The following is a 16831-nucleotide window of genomic DNA, read 5'->3' as shown; positions in this document are numbered from 1 at the left end:
GGAAGGTTGGACAAAACCACTTCCAGAAATCCTTCCTGCAAATCACTTTATGTGATTCTCTGTATCCAGCCAAAACACTCTGCTCATGCAATAATGTCTAAGTAAACACTGCAACTCATTTACTGGAGGCCAAGACCACAGAGCTGGTCAAACACAGTAGCTCAGGACACACACACAGAACATTGATCCCCAGTCCAGGCTCTCCAAGCTAACAACACTGAATGAGAGACATTTTTGGAACACAAGTAACAACTTATAGTCTTGATCTTATCCCAAGAAAATGCAAATGCCTGTTGAATATACATGTTGAAGGCTCACACTTCACAAACCAAGTACTGTATCATCTTCCTCTATTCTCCCTACTGCAAACACTTCCCAAATTAATTTCACTTCCATTTCTTTCATATGGACAAAGGGAAGGGTTCACACAAAGAACACAGAAGAGGCCGTCATCAAAGCAGTCAGTTAAATTTGGCTAGTCTCCTCAAAGAACTTAACTGAAGCTGTATTTTTATTTAAAAAATGTATGGTTAACAGCAAACAATATGTATGTGATTAGGCATGTTCCTGATACACTTTGTGTGTCCTGCATTCTCTGCCACATGCTTCAGATAAGTCTCAGAACTACAGTGAGGTATCCTGTACTGCTGTGTGGGAAGACGCTACAATCCTGAAATTTCCTGCATGGAATTAGGTAGCATGTGAAGGTTCTGCTAGTACTTCAAAAAGTCCTCACCAAACATGTTTTGTCTTCTAGGGCTGAACTATTATACAGGGAAATAAAATGTCTTATTCATTCTGGCATTAGATTTCTCTCTCTTGGTAAAAAATTCTCTGATAATTACCCAAGGATTAGCTGCTCTGATTACAGATTTGAAAGGATGCCTAAAAATAATTCTATTCCTAGCTGAAACCTTTTTATTATTTGTAAATTATGAACCATCCTGTTTCTCACATCCCCACATTTTATACAAGAGATAACAGTATAGGCCATACAGTGTTGACACAGTGCTGACAAAATGCAGCAAACAGCTGCTAGTCATACGGTTTTTCCATCAGTTGATAAAACTTTATCCAGGTTTGATTTACTGAACTAGGCTTCAGCCTGGAGATGTTTTATTAATGGAAACAGGGGAGACAACAGTTTTCTGGCTCTGAAAAGGTCCCATCCTATTCTGATCAAAATCAGTGAAAGAAAAACTGGATTTGGACCACTAACTGTATAAATGCCCATAATTTTTTATTACATTATGGAACTCTTGGGAACTATTTTAAGCAAAATTCAGTGTTTAGAGATGCTGACACCTAAAGCTACCACCCCCTGGTAAGTTTTCCAGAAATTTTCTAAAATCAGTCGAAGGAACTCTCATTAAAGTGACTGCTGTTCATTCCAGGGTTCTCTTTTACAGAAAAATTTATACAAATGCTTGTGCATGTGCAGCAATTCTTTCATCTGCTGATTTGAAACTTATAAAAAATGCATTAAAGTATTTATTAAATCATACTCCTATGTACTATTACAATCCTTCAATTACTGACTGAATAGAAGATATTTGAAAAAGCAAAGGAAAAATTACAACTTGTATCACTCTTTGGTAACAATAATGATCTAGCTTAAACAGGCAGATAAGATATTGGATCATAACTCATTTCAGCAATCCAACATATCACAGGTGTTACATTCTCTCTGGAATTTTGAATTGTAATAGTCCAGAAAAATGTTTCTTTCACCTCTTAGCTGTGTAGGATCAGTTATAAAGTCTACTTCTCACTTAGTCAAACCCCAAAACTCAAAATTAAATACATTCTAACTAGCCAACTTTTGAGGAACTACAACAGAACACCATCACCTGCCACTGTCTTCTCCTGACAAAGACCATTCTGGTTCCCCTAAACTTAGGGATTACTTGGACCTAGACAACCCTTAATGGTTTGGAGTTTTCTTAAGAAATGTTTAAGCAACATTTAAGGCTGTCAAAAACTAGATAAGCAGACATGATCAAAAAGAAATTAAATTAACTGAAGCTGTAATTTTTTCTTTACCTGTGAGTGATATTGGATATTACCACATTCTGTATTTAAGAAAAATGAATGCCATAAAGAAACATGCAGGTAGAGCCAATAATATACATTACAATATTGTACACAGTGACCACTGTAGCATTGATTCTGAGCTCATTGCAATGAATTATATTACTTTTAAAAAGTCAAAAAAGAGTCTATGAGTGTAGCAATTTCACAAATTTGAAAGAGTAGAAAGTAGAGTCTTGATTTTTAACATTATGTGTAGCTTCTAAATATACAAATTTATAAATCCATAAAAAAAAGGAAACACTACTGAAATATTTTGGTTTGGTTGTTGGCTTGGGTTTTTTAAAATATACAAGTTATTTAGTTAAGGAAAATTATCTGTCATTTAAACATTACAACAGTTTTTCATGAGTGCCGACTTTTTGACAGGTGTCCCAGCCAGGCTGGTTACTGATCTTGTATCATCTCGATTATCACTTCGTTTTCGCACCTCGCTGTAATAAAACAAAAACAAAAAATTGCACTCCATTAACACATTTCTATTTATGTTCACTCTTCTATTTTTTCCCACTATATGTTGCAGAGTTCATCACCATCTATTTTATGACATGTTGGTTCTGTGCTAATTTACACTGTATTACAATACAATGTAAATTAGCACAGAATCAACATGTCTCACAAGTTTCCAATTTGGTAATCAGTTTCCAATTTGATAATCATATGGACTTTTCTATGCAATTCATAGTGAAAAAAATATAATTTTTTAAAATATCTAGTAACTCCCCCGTGTTCTGATTTATCTTCAATTTTCTTTTGAGAAGTTTTTCTTATTTGCTTCAGTATTTTACCATAGAAAGAGTATGTTCATAGCTCTAAGTACAAAACCAAATAACTTCAGTTTCAAGTACAAATTTACTTTCATAGAAAAAATGCATGTTGTTGGATGTTTTTTAGAAATGAAGACTTAAAAGCTGTGCACATATGATTGATTATGGATTACAGACCACTTTATTGGAACCATAACTTCTTTCTTACAGGCCTTTCAAAACTATACTTTAACCAAAAATGGTTTGAAAAGGTAGTAGAATTGTAATATTTGGCTCACACACTATCATAGAAATACTAGGGTGCTAAATGTACATAAACAGAATTTCTATCTGTAAATAATTTAGAGAAGGGGACATCAAAGAAAATATATGCAATTAGAATGGTCGGTAATAAAACTGAGTACATATTTATATATGTAAAAGAATAAAAAAATAATTACACATAGAATAATTAAATTTCAAAATAAATTATGAAAGTATCAAGAAAACTAATCCATGCACAATTAAAATTATAATTCACTCAGCAAATAGGTTTAAAACTGCTGGCTCTGTAACTGAGTTCTGGTTTAAACAATTATTGAGAAAGTTTTGTAAAATTTTCAAGCAAAAATGTTACTTCATTAAACTGAGAATACATCCCATCTTGCATTTATCTATAATGATCTAACAGAGTATTCTTTTGAATTTTTTTTTAGCATTTGTACAATTTTGAAACTATATGTGTATCTTTCTACGTGCATTCACATCCTTTTTATAAAATATACTCGGATGTGTTTAGATGAAAATAGAAACATAGTTACTTACCGAGCAAGATGAAGAACTGCTTCTACAATATTAGATCCATCTTTAGCACTTGTTTCACAGAACAATGCATTGTAAGTCTGTGAGTAAAAATAAAATGTTAAGCTAACTGATCCAAGATGGTTCCCATGTGAATGGGTACATTTAATTACAAATTGTTTCCTGAATAACACAAAGAATGATGCTACATTTAAATGAACAGGATTTCTTCTAGTGCTCTTCATTGTTCAACACATTCTCTTTAGTACTGTGAAATAAAGCAGTAATTGTTTTTTAATTATTTCTGGTTTATAATCAGTATATTCTGAATTAATAAACTGAATAAAAGCCATATTATAAGCTTAATGCTCAAACTCAATCTTCTTGTCCACAAGATTGCAAAATAGTAAGAAACTGGCCAGGACAGATTACTTAATCTGACTTGCTAGCTACTGTAACTACATCATCTGGTTATTGTAGGTTAACAAAAAAAGAAATCATTCCATAAGTAACAGATACGGTATCTGCCCCAGTATAATCAATCACTTGTGCAAGCACTTAGCCACTCAAGACCCTTAAGACTCCTCCTATTATTCTACAAAATACAAGATTTGTGCATCGCTTTCACCCACTTAAAAACATACAAAGGAAACTTTTCACATTTCTATTTATAGCAGAGAATTCCTTTTCTCTTTCTGCACACATGGCAGGAATACAAGAGAGTCTCTTGAAGATGAAAATATCCACACAAAATCTGGACAGACACAAATCTGTCAATAGTATGCCTCATATTTGAACTGGCAACTTCTATTCGGCAGCAGAAAAACTCAGTCTTCCGTCCATCTACCTTTTCACGAGAAAGACTGAGAAGTCTTTCAGAGCCAATAATGAACTTCAGCTCAGCAGACACCGATTTAACCCAGCAAATATTATCAAAACATGATATTTAATGCAAAGTATCCATGAATCCTCATCACTTGACTTGGACAAATAAGGGTAAAATTACCTTTGTTTACTACTTTCTCACATGGTTTTCAGATGAAAATTCCTAAGACCATTTTATACTAATGAGGTACACTTGGACCTTACCATAGCTAGCTTTTCTCCATAGTTTATAGGCACACACTTTTGCCCTTGTTCTGTGACATCTTGACGGAGATCTGCCTTGTTTCCCACCATCATAATTGGAATATTCTCGTGAGTAGCATCCTGTAAGGAGAATTTTATTTCCTTATTGCTAGAACACTCAGAATACAAAGAAGCGGCAAACATCATCATATCATATCAATCTCCTTTCCACAAAGTCTTGCATACTAATAGGAAAAAACTGACGAATTATGAAAGCTATGCTGAGAACTTTCTATAAACCACTCAAAATGTAAGCAGTCAGCTTAACTATCAGCCTGCAAAGATGTGTTTCCATTCCCATAAGCCTTGTTTCCCAAAAAGGAATTTAATGTGTTAAGTTAATCTAATGGAATTGGTTACTGCATCTAAATGCTGTATGACAAAATTACTAAGGGAAAAGTAACCAACTCCTATACTATGACTAAAAGAAAATGCTTTCACAGAAGACGAACTAAGTATTTTGCTTGCCACTTTCCCGCCTATTAAGCATCCCCAGCACAAGAGAAAAACCCCTTGCACTAAATGCAAATTCATATCCAAATAAAAAAAACAAGAAGTACAAGTAGAAAGAAATACTGAAAAATTTCCTTAAACTATAGCTAATTTACATAATCTAATTGGTTTATAATGCAAAGACTCCAAGGACAAGAAGGTATCTGAAATGTGCTGCCACATTCATTCTAAAAGGAAGTGAATGGGAAGAGTGTCCCAAAATCCTTTAACACAAAAACATGTATCAGATTGAATTCTAACTGAGTATGTCAGCATACATTTAGGATTTCCATGTAGCTTTTCATTCCTATGACAGCCTCCAGTCTGGATAATTAAAATTTACATCCAATATAATTTTATAAATAAAAAAACTAATAATGCAGTGAAACCTATCTTCTAAGTTCTAACATATGTAAGAACTTAGGGTTCTCTTACTTACCTCAATCATATCCACCCATTCTCTCACATTAATAAAGCTTTTTTCACATGTTACATCGTACAGTAGTAAGACACCATCTGCTCTTCTGAAGTATGATTTAGCAATACTTCGAAATCTTTCAGAAAAAAAGGAAAGATTTGCATAAGGCCACATTATCAAATAATAGTTTGGTTTAATATCACTAAGATATTAGGTCTTTTCCAACGTTAATGATTCTATGATTCTACAATTCACTGACATGTAACTTCCTAAATTGATTGTTCCCTTTACTTCCTTTGAAAAAGATAGAAATCCAGTAAAATTATTTCATGATCATGATTATTTGAGGACTTCATGATCAATTACAGCCATTTTTGTCATGAACTTTATACAATCTACTCAACCAAGTATAGTAACTAGGTATTTACAATGGATATTAAAATATTCTTCACAAATGTATTACATGAGAAGAAGACTGATTGGATCCCTACCTACATACAGCCAACACAAATCTTGGTCAATGAACATATTAAACTGACTTCCACGGCACTAGATTAACCTCTTAATAAGCCCTAAAAGCTGTCGGTAAAGAAGTAATGGCTCTCAAGTAAAGATGTCATAGGATTTTCAGGAAACTTTATACAATATTTTGAAGAATCATGGATATAAATTCAGCAATATACACAGATATTTTTGGTAAAACTCAAAAGTCTTTGGAAAGAAGTTTTTATATACTAAATACAACACAAATTGGGACCATGACTTTCAAGGAAAGAACACGAGATGGGGAGCACGGGAAGGGACTAAGAAAAAGCCTGCTTAAAAACACAGGTGTATAAGAACAAAGAAAGCTAAAGACTAAAAATAGAAGAAACATATGCATCTACTCCATCATTTAATATTGCAAAGGAGTGACACACAGATTTAGTTAATTAATCCTGTGGTGACCCTCAACTATTTCTCTTGATACCTCTCAAGCACCGTTGAAGCTAACACATAAACATTCCACCCGTCTTGAGGTCTCAGCAGAGAAAAATTGCATCTGTTTACTGATATTTACATATGGACCATACAATTAATGCTTTTTTTCCAGCTAGATGAAAAAAGGCAAATTACTTTTACAAACAAAAGAATTCAAATAAGGTAAGTGCAGAGGATCACTAACCTCTCTTGCCCAGCCGTGTCCCACAGCTGTAACACTGTAGGTTCTCCATCAACAATTAGTCTTTTCATTTGAAAATCCACACCTGAAAAGAATCATATGTATCGTCTAAAATAACCCATCAATAATCTTAAAGAAACCACAAAAATTAAAAGGTAGGGGCTATACAAAACAGTTTATCCAAAAGTAATCTTTTTTAATAGGTTATGAGATTTCAGTCAGTCATGCACATACCTCTGAACTGCAATAACCCCCAAATGTATTTGCCTTTTCACAGAAGAATTGATACAAATTGCATTCTGAACAACAAGTAAGATCTCTTGCTGCTTTATTTCACTTAACAGTTTTATCAAAAAAGTGAAAATGTTTTAGAAAAAATTTGATTTCAAATACCAAGGAAAAAAAAGATAAATTAGAACAAAAATCCTGACAAGAGGCAACAAAACAGACATATAAGTACGATTTCATTGGAAGACAAAATTCACTCTTTGGAATCCTTAAGACTTAAGTTTGTTAGCTAACAAGTATACTAATATACAGAAGAAGCCAGTCAGAAATCCTTCTAGCTGTTATTTAAACCAACGCTTCAATAACACTTTGAAGAAATTGCAACTAAAAATAGTAGGAAAGACACCAAAGGATAGTATGAAATACTAAGGAAAGAGAGAATTGTTGAGAAAACAAGAAAGCAATGAAAAATGCAGAAAAGCTCATACACACACTGAAAGTTCCTTATACTGACATTCCTTCTCTGGTGCTTTATGTTGTTCAGAAAGAGGCTTCATAAAGAAAAACTAAATTAGACCAGTACCCTATTTTCCACTACAAACAGCTGTTATTACTAAGCTTTAGTACTCAATTAGGTCTCACAGCCTGCATGAGAAACTGTGTGTGTACATCCCTAGCAAGCAATCACAACGGCAAGCTTTTCATCCTCTTTGCTGCAAAATAACAATGAAATTCATTTCAGTATTTTAAGAACACCAACTATACCCAGAGTTGCACTGGTATTGCCTTGAAATTCATTCTTGCAAAGTCTCATAAGAAAACTGGATTTTCCCACGGCTGCATCTCCAGCAAGAACAATCTTGTAAGCCTTCTCTGTACTGGGGTATTTTGGAGTGCATTCAGTTGCATCTGACTGAAAATAAAAAGAATCCCTCTATAACAACTTATAAAAAAACCCCACCCCTCTGTATCATTCTTTTCCATTTTTCCCCTGAAGAACTGGTTACCTGAGGGGTGAGAGCAGATATGTATCTCCTCGTTGAAGCAACTGAGCTGCTTCGACTAACTGGTCGTGAGGGCTTCCAGTCTAAAACTGCAGTGCTGTTAGCAGGACTGTATACTTCTTCATCTCTGATCTCAGGAACCTGAAAATATGAGTTAGTTCTCTGGTGAGAAAAGCATGTTTTTCTGGAAAGGCACAGCTAAGACTGATTAAAACATTTTAACACTTTGGATTAAACAGAGATAAATGACCAGATACAGCTGTGCAATTCTAATCAAAATACTGTGATAATTCTGTTCTCTTTTATTTCTGCTGTTTAGTATAAGCTACATTTTGTCTTTTAACATTTTTATTGTTTGGCATCCGTTCTTTCAGTATTCTAATAGAGCAGACTAATTTCTATACAAAAATTTCAGCTTATAACATAGTCACAATAAACAACTGGGACAATACTTCATTTCAAAGCTTATTTTGCAAACATTAAGAATTTTCCCAAAGACATTACTCTCCATGCTATTACTACTCAAGCGAAATTAAGTAGAGCACAGCTGTAATCAACATTATTCATAGCAAAGTCTCCACAGAGATTAATGTCTACGAAACACACAGCAAAGAGTTTACCTTAAAAAAACCCTATAGTATACTGTGCTTGACATTATTTTTACTGTGTAGTCCTCAGAAACTCTTTCAATGTTACTAACAATAAAACAGACACAATAACACCTTCTTAGATATTTTTTTAATTCTCCAAGATTTTAGCCTATGAGTCAATGTGTGAACTAACAGTATTTTATCTCATATGTGCTTTTTTCTCCACTGCTACAGCACAGTAAGATAAGTGAATAGAAACCTATTTTATTTCTATCTGCTTTTTTATCATTAGAAAATTAGCTCCTTTCTGCATACAGTTTAACAACCTTCAAAAATTACACAAACTTCAAAAATTATGTTATTACCTCAAAAACGTATCAAAAAATGTAAATTCAAAAAGAGAACTACTTATACATTCTCAAAAAAATGTTCACTAATTAATTTAAATACACATGACCCAAATATTTACTTTTAACTGGCCTGTGGGCAAATATCCATTTTATTTTAAAAACAGGAAGCTAATTTTATCTCCAATCAAAGACTTCTCTCAGAGAAGAAGCAAATCTGACACTTACATCTGTATCAGAGGCATCACCACCAAAGCCTTCTTGCATACATCGTGACCTTTGAAAAATCCTTTGATGCCTATATTCCACTTCTGAATCATACTCATTTGAATCTCTCAGGGTAGACAAACCACTGTCAAAACAGCTCTCAGGTAAGCTGTCAACTTCACAGTTTATCCTTTGCATTGGATCACAAAGGGCTAAAGAATCATAATCTTCATCAACACAAGATGAATGAGATGACCTAATAAGAAAATATTGGAGGGGGAAAAATAAATTATTCCATATAATAAGTCCCAATAATTGCTCTTCCCAACAAAATCTGAGCCTTTCTGGAATAGTCAATTCTTAGAAACGCTAATGTTAAGTTTAAGACATATGTCAATCCCCATCTTGCCTTTATAAAGAATTTCTTTCCCAATCATATGTCTTGGGATGCTCAGATCAAATTACTTAATCTGTGTTACTGATGATGACTTTCCAAGTGTCAGTAATTATGACTACGTTAATTTTAAAAAGCCTGTCTAAAAAGACATTCAGAAAGTGATGTACTATGACGACATGAGAAAAAGAAAAATACATACGATGTTTTAGCGAATTTTTGCCAACTCTAAGACAAAAAACAACCTTGACATACTGCATCTCATTTAAATGAATGCATTTTTTCACAGAGGCATGCAGTAAGAAACAGCAATAAATACAGAAGATGTAGTAGCCAAGTTCAGGAGATCAGTAATGGTGGAAGAAGTCACTGAATAATATTGTTACAGTTTGATAAACTATGCAAAACCTAAACTTGTACAGAGAATTCCTCTCTTTTCCCTTAACCTTCTTTTAAAAGTCTTTTTTTCATTCTGGATACTGTAATATATTAAAATATTTTAAGGAATGCTGCAATGACAGTATGGGTTACGGAAAAAAAAAAAAAAGGTTTTATTTATGCAAATAAAACCACAGAAAAAGGAAGATTAATATGAATCCTAAAAAATCCAGTCTTATAAAAAAGGTTACAGTGGCTACAATCATTATCATGCCTCTTCAGCAAGACAGGGACAGGCATCAATGAAAGTGAGGCAGTAAAGGTCTCCAAGTCATAGCGCAGAAGAGAGGTCTGGCTTAGCCCTGTTGGGATTGGATGTGATGCACTGACCTGCTAAACCAGACAAGGTCAGCATCAATCCTTGTAATAACAGCTTGCTCCCAGAGGGGCTCCCCTGTGATGGCACAACACAGGAGAGCACACTGGGGAAAATCACCAAATTATGAAGCTGTTACTGAGTCGAATTCTTCCCTGCACCTGGCCAAATGGGGGTGATAGTGGCATCACTGTCCCATGCAGTAACATTCAAAACCATCCAATTTACATCCCTTCAGGCTAATGAATAACACATGAATGCATGTGATCTTTGCTGTAGGATATCAAAGTGTACATGGTCTTTGTATTCATGCACACCTACTAGCCTATATCAAATCACTGAATTACTGAGGAAGAGTGCATGCTATAACAAAGTTAAGCTCGCCAGGCATTCTCTGAAATAAAGCTCTTAAGTAGGCAATTCCCAACTGCATTGAACTATGAATTCAATGCTGGGAATTTTATATATGCTTAGAGCATATATAATGCTTAGACCAAGATGAATCTTACAGACAAAAAAAAAATAATCATACATTTTAGAACAGATTGCTTAAAACATATTAGTATACAAACCAATACCTCTTAATGCTGACCTGATGTCAGGAGACAAGGTACTGAAAATAAACAAGTTTTGGGACATTCACATCTCTTTTTGTCTTTTGATACTATCAAGTCATACATGTTAAGACTAAGCTTTATTCCTACCCCATAAACTTTTTTCTGAAGTGGCTTGTATTTCCCACTTTTGTGGAAATACAAGGATTGCACCATGTGGCATGTACTAATAAACATTCATAAAGAACAACATAACTAAGGCTCCAGAGAGGTTTTATTTACTCCCTCAGAAAACTACTGAGTGTAATATGCAACTTAGAGTAGATGCCTCTAAAAATTTGCAGAGGGTCCAATATTAGGGAATTGGGTTTATGTGCATTCAGAAACAGGAAAGTGCTTTTAACAACCAAAACTTTACAGCCAGCAAACACATCTCACATGCAGACAACAGAATAAGGACACTATTGAATAAATGGGGATATTATAAGTTTGAGTCTATAAGTCTATTTAATTCCTATCCAATATATTTTTCTTTCTGGCAAACTACTAAGACCTCTATTAGAGAGCTCTCTATGGTTTGGAATACCACTGAAAGAAAAAAAAAAAAGATAAAATAATCTATCGAGTGAGGACACACATTTTTGCTGATAGATCTGTTTAAAAAATCAAGTGTGAAAGCATAACATGACTGACAGCACTCAGGGTTGCCTCCAGTACCCACAGTCTTCAGTGAGTCTCTGAAATGATGAGGAAGTTCTGATCAATGATCTGTATCTATTAAGTAGAAAAATAAATACCTCTGACCATCTAATTGCATTTAGATAACTTACTGGTTTTGTACTCTTATCCCATTAATATCCAAGTGCATCCACTACTCTTGCATGTCAGTGTGAGATGAGGTAATATGAAGATCAGGCCCACATTTGTACTAATTATTATATGGGAAAAAAGGCACACAAGCTGAACATAAAACCAAAAATGTTTTATTTCTCAAGTACTGAGAAAGGCTAACAAAGGTCCTCAGAAGAGTTTTATAGTTTCTTGGAAACAAAAAGACTGAGACTCAAACTAGAATCAAAAAAGGCCAAGACCAGACAAGAGGCTGTCTGACCTCTTCACAAGTTTATGGCTTCTACTGAAGAGGGCTATCCTGAGCTTTCTGAAGTAATTGAGAAGATTCCTATTGACTTTAGTATATTTTGGATCAAATGCTATGGTCACACACTACTTCTAAATCAGACAGAACTATTGTCTGTTACTTAACACTAATCTGGTCTTCTAAGACAAGCCATTCTCAAATTAACAAAAGCAAGCCTGGCTTACCTGTCATATCGTGGGTTTAAAGGAGAATGTTCACCATTAAATTTAGGACTGCTTCTAGAAATGGTACTTCCTGGTGAGGTATTTGCTAACCGCTGAAACAGATACATAGTAAATGCATTATAACTTTGATGAACACAGAGGATTATATCTAGATTTGTTGGGGAAAAAAAAGTGCATCATCACAACTACAAATTGGATGTATTTAATATATGTTTATTTATATTATATATATATATATATATATATATATATACGTTTAGTTACTTAGGTTTAGTTAAACCTCATACTTCATATATGACTGAGGGTCAGAAGGCTTATTACCTATAGCATTTAGGCTTCACCACTGCCCTTATACTGAACACACTAGACATGTTCAACCACAAAAGAACAGAATTTCCAAGAGAATTATTTCATTGATTACCTCAAGACTCTAATCTCAAGACCCTGAAATGCTAAGCTTTGAAAAGTGGTATTTAGACCATGGCATACTGACTACTGAAAAAAAGGGGAACTGTCACTAGCTGAGCTAGTTTCAGGAGAGCTACCTTCTAGTTCTTGAGAGAACTAGGAAGGAAAGGTCTCAACTAATAGCTTGTGACAAAAGTATTTTGTACATTCTGCTGTGCCACCATACATTTATTACGGGAAACAGCTTCTTCTGTCTAAGTAATATGCTCATTTATATTTCCAGGCATGACAGTAGTAAATGGTATCCATTGCTGCATCTGTAGTGGACCTCTGGTAGCTCATATCAAGAAAAAGCACTCAAGTTCACTGGTATGGAATACTGCAAACAGGCACTGCCCTGACCCCTATTTTCTTCCTTCCTGTCCAGTATTGTCTTTATGGGCCCATTATTCTGATCGCATCCTTCTAAAAAAGCTATCTGCTTTCCTCATGATGCCCAGTCATGTTTTAAGTTTTAAGAGTAAAGTCAAGTTTAAGAGTTAAGTTTAAGAGTTAAGTCAAGTTTTAAGAGTTTTAACAGGTTTCACAGGATTGCAAAATGACAGTGTAGAGTAGGTTTTTTCCTTACTTTCAAGCCTTCCTTTCTCTAGTTTGGAGGATGTCAGGTGACATTTGCTACAAGAGACTCTAATGCAGTTCTGTGAGCCCAAAAGGGTCTGACTAAGGTCTCTATCAGTAGTGCATGCTATTCATTTTCCCAGTGACTTGCCTGGACAAAAGTTTGAGTTAGGTTAAGACCTTGCTATTACAAAAGGGCAGTTTTCTGAGAAAGTGTGTTGTCAATGGTAGGACACTCCCTTACACAACACAAATACATTCCCTTTAGCGCAAGAGAAACTGTTGATTTATTCACCTTATTAAATATCACAGATTATTAAAAAAATAGTCATCTTCCAAAGCATCTGGAAAGTAGCTATGCTCTAACAAAACTTCCATTATTTAACAAAACATAAGTAAAATCTAACAAAACTACACAGGAATATTCACTGAAAAAAATCTCAATTTTTTCAGTACCCACTGAGGTACCAGTTTAAATGCGCTGTGTTGATTCTTACACCTTCTATGACAATGTAACAAAATCATCAATACATACCAATGATCTGTTGTACTTGCTGAAACTGTTTTCAAGTGCAGTTCTTAAACCATCGTTGCTATCATGTAGTTTTCTATTAGCTGATCTAACAGGAAAACATAGTTTAACTTGCACAATTCAAGAAAACATGAAAACCTATGTAATTCCTCAAAAAGAAAAATTTTCAAAATACTTCTAAAAAACCCTTTTTTTCTTTAGCTAAACACTAAATAGTAACATGAAACTAGAAACACAACGACAGGTACTCAAACAAATTATCAGAAAAAATCACTGTGAATTTTAGGCTTCAGTGGCAGCCCAGGAAGTCCATTTTCACTTGTACAGCATGGTCTCTGGTCAGTTGAGTTTAAAAAAAGGTACTGTAGGAATGGTGACAAAAAAACACAAAAAAAACCCAACCAAACCACACAATAAAACAACTAGTCCAGCCATTTCTGTACGAAATTACTACCCTTTAAATATTGCTGAGGTGATTCTGAAAACAAATATAATCAATCTGCTTGAAATAAAGAATTTGCTTAGGATAAGGATATTAAATAAAGATATAAATAAATGTATTCATTGTGACCCTTCTTGTGCACCTATTATATAATACTGCAACTCTTAGTACTTTCCAGACAACAATAAGACAGGGAGTTACTGGAGAAGCAAAGCCAATATAAAAAGGAGCAAGGCAATAATTTTTATGATAGCATGGATAGACTCAAATCACATTCAGCTTATTAGAAAGAAATGAAAGCCAATGGGGCTAAGAAAAGAAATGGAAAGAAACCAACTGAAGTGTCAGTGGGTCAGTACCACAGTAGAGTTAATACCACAGTAACATTTATGACAGTTGAGAACAACACCTTTTACAATAATTTAGGCCATTTCAGTATTTTCACTTGGAACTACTTCCCAAATTTCATCCCTATCTTTTGCATATAAAAACACTTATCCCAAATATGGTGGAGCTAAATTTGATAATAAAAAACTGCATTTCTAAAAACTTACTGAAGTATTTCAATTTGTCTTTCCAGATTATCTCTGTCTTCAGTATACTCTCGGATAATTTCTAGATCCCTGGAAAAAAACCCCAAAAATAAACACCAAACTTAAATGAACTTATACTTAACAGGATAGTCTCACATTTTCACCATATTGCCCTTGGCAGAGTTTACATTTATGCTGAAATATGCTCAGAGCAGTTTTACGCAAAGTAAGATCATTTTGTGACTTCATTAATCTCCGCCGTTACAACTCAACAAAGACAATGAATGAAAAATTAAAATCATACAAAATAACCATAGGGACTGTCTCCTTTTCCTTTCAAATATAATTTGTATTATCTGATGATAACCACACAATGAAACTGCCCTTTATGCTCCTTTAAAAGAGTAACTAGAAGTAGCTTTCATTCACTTTAGAAAAACAAATGGTTAAGATAGACATGGAAGGCTTCCAAAACTATTCTCCCTAAAATTCATACAGATCCTCATGTGAGTGCAAGCCATGAAGAAAAAAAATTCCTGATGTACTGCTGTTTTATTCCTAATTAAGTCCCACTAAAATCAACTAATGTTGCAAGATTGTGAGAGTTTTCATCATAGCCAGAATTTGCTCCTTCAGAAACCTAACAAGAAAAGTGAACAGCATTGATGACATGGTATTAAACATGTACCCACCCTTTAAGGCAAATTCAGAAAATAACAGTTGCCAACTGCATGCATAATAATTACATCAGAAAATAGATATTGTTTTTTCCCTTGTGAAAATATTATCATGTAGAAGTAACTTACCTCTCAGTGTTCAAAGACTGATCTGCATACTCGCTTTTCAAGGTATCTAATTCACTCTGTAGAAAAGCTATATTTGTCTGTGCTTCTAAGAGATCTTTCTTAAGTCTCTGATTTTCCTTCAAAAAAGGAAGACATTAGATGTTAGCTGTCACAGTCACCTCCACAAAATGTTGATAAACTATAATAGTAGAATAAAAACCATCAAGGTTAAATAAAAATTAAACACTACAAAATTTGGCATAGGGAGGGAAAGAAAATGAAAGAAGGATAAATCAACAGAGCAGTCAGTAAATTAACATGCAAGAATCTCTTAACTATTCTTTTTCTATTCAGTTACAAAAAAATGGGACCACATCAACTCAGGCCATTTCTAAATGTCCTATGTAAAATGTGCATACATTTAAACAGGTTTTTTTTCAACTTAAAAGATCCACATACACTTACCCATGACTTCTAAGCTTTACTTGCTAGCTTACCATTAATAAATGTTAAAAAAAAGAAACCAATAAAAATCAAAACCCAAATCTCCACAAGTATACCGATTTGTATTGCAGACACTAAAACTGAGGCTAAATTAATATGTTAATAATAATAATATTAATATTCTCTTACCAGCAACATATCATGTATTCTTTTCTTCAGTTCAGCTACATCTTCCCGGTGATTAACATACTTGGATTGCTCCTCCAGCTTAAGTATTAAAAAAATGCACAATTAATGTATTTGATTGTTCTGATTAAAAAAAACAAACCTTATGGAAATCACAATAAATAATCCTTAGGAGGTTTTACAGTTACTAAAGTTTTTAAAACTTAAATGTTGTTCCGAATGTACTAGCAGACAGCATTATTTCAAAAACCACTGGCTTTCTAGAAAATTGATATGCATTTTGCACTCTTTAGGTATAAAATATTCATAACTAGTGACACAGAAGACAGCTGTTAAGATCGAAACAGAGAGAAAAACTAACTTTTAAAAATTATAAAAAATTATTAATACCTCAGCTATGTAGTACTTGGACAAGAAGCTCTCACGTGTCTTGTAAGAAATTTCCATTTCTAGAAATGTTCTTCTATGTGCAATTAAATACAAAACCCAAAAAATATATCCACTTTGCTTGCTATAATTCTGGTAAAACTTACAGCAAAAACCAAGGTCAAAATTAAACCCAAATTACATATTCCAAACACGTATTACATATTCTAAAACATCATTCCTATCTGAGATTTCATTTTACTTTATTACTAGGTATC

At 33.9% G+C, this 16831-nt stretch overlaps 1 protein-coding gene across 1 annotated transcript in view; it reads right to left on the bottom strand.

The window, feature by feature from the left end:
* Positions 1-317: 317 nt before the first annotated feature.
* The window catches only part of RASEF (RAS and EF-hand domain containing), a 29134-nt gene continuing 12620 nt past the window's right edge, over positions 318-16831 (bottom strand). The window contains exons 5-17 of the mRNA XM_041480741.1: positions 16191-16268; positions 15579-15694; positions 14794-14862; positions 13801-13885; positions 12240-12331; positions 9236-9470; positions 8074-8211; positions 7832-7979; positions 6842-6923; positions 5698-5812; positions 4728-4847; positions 3663-3739; positions 318-2525 (exon numbers count right to left, since the gene is read on the bottom strand). Coding sequence (XP_041336675.1) covers positions 2417-2525; positions 3663-3739; positions 4728-4847; positions 5698-5812; positions 6842-6923; positions 7832-7979; positions 8074-8211; positions 9236-9470; positions 12240-12331; positions 13801-13885; positions 14794-14862; positions 15579-15694; positions 16191-16268 — 1464 coding nt within the window. The 3' untranslated portion in view covers positions 318-2416. The remainder of the gene's footprint in view (positions 2526-3662; positions 3740-4727; positions 4848-5697; positions 5813-6841; positions 6924-7831; positions 7980-8073; positions 8212-9235; positions 9471-12239; positions 12332-13800; positions 13886-14793; positions 14863-15578; positions 15695-16190; positions 16269-16831) is intronic.

This window comes from Pyrgilauda ruficollis, unplaced genomic scaffold (assembly GCF_017590135.1).
Source record: "Pyrgilauda ruficollis isolate IOZ18807 unplaced genomic scaffold, ASM1759013v1 scaffold53, whole genome shotgun sequence".
Classification (NCBI taxonomy): Eukaryota; Metazoa; Chordata; class Aves; order Passeriformes; family Passeridae; genus Pyrgilauda; species Pyrgilauda ruficollis.
Note: the sequence above shows the minus strand (reverse complement) of the source record. Positions and strands in the feature narration are given on the sequence as shown.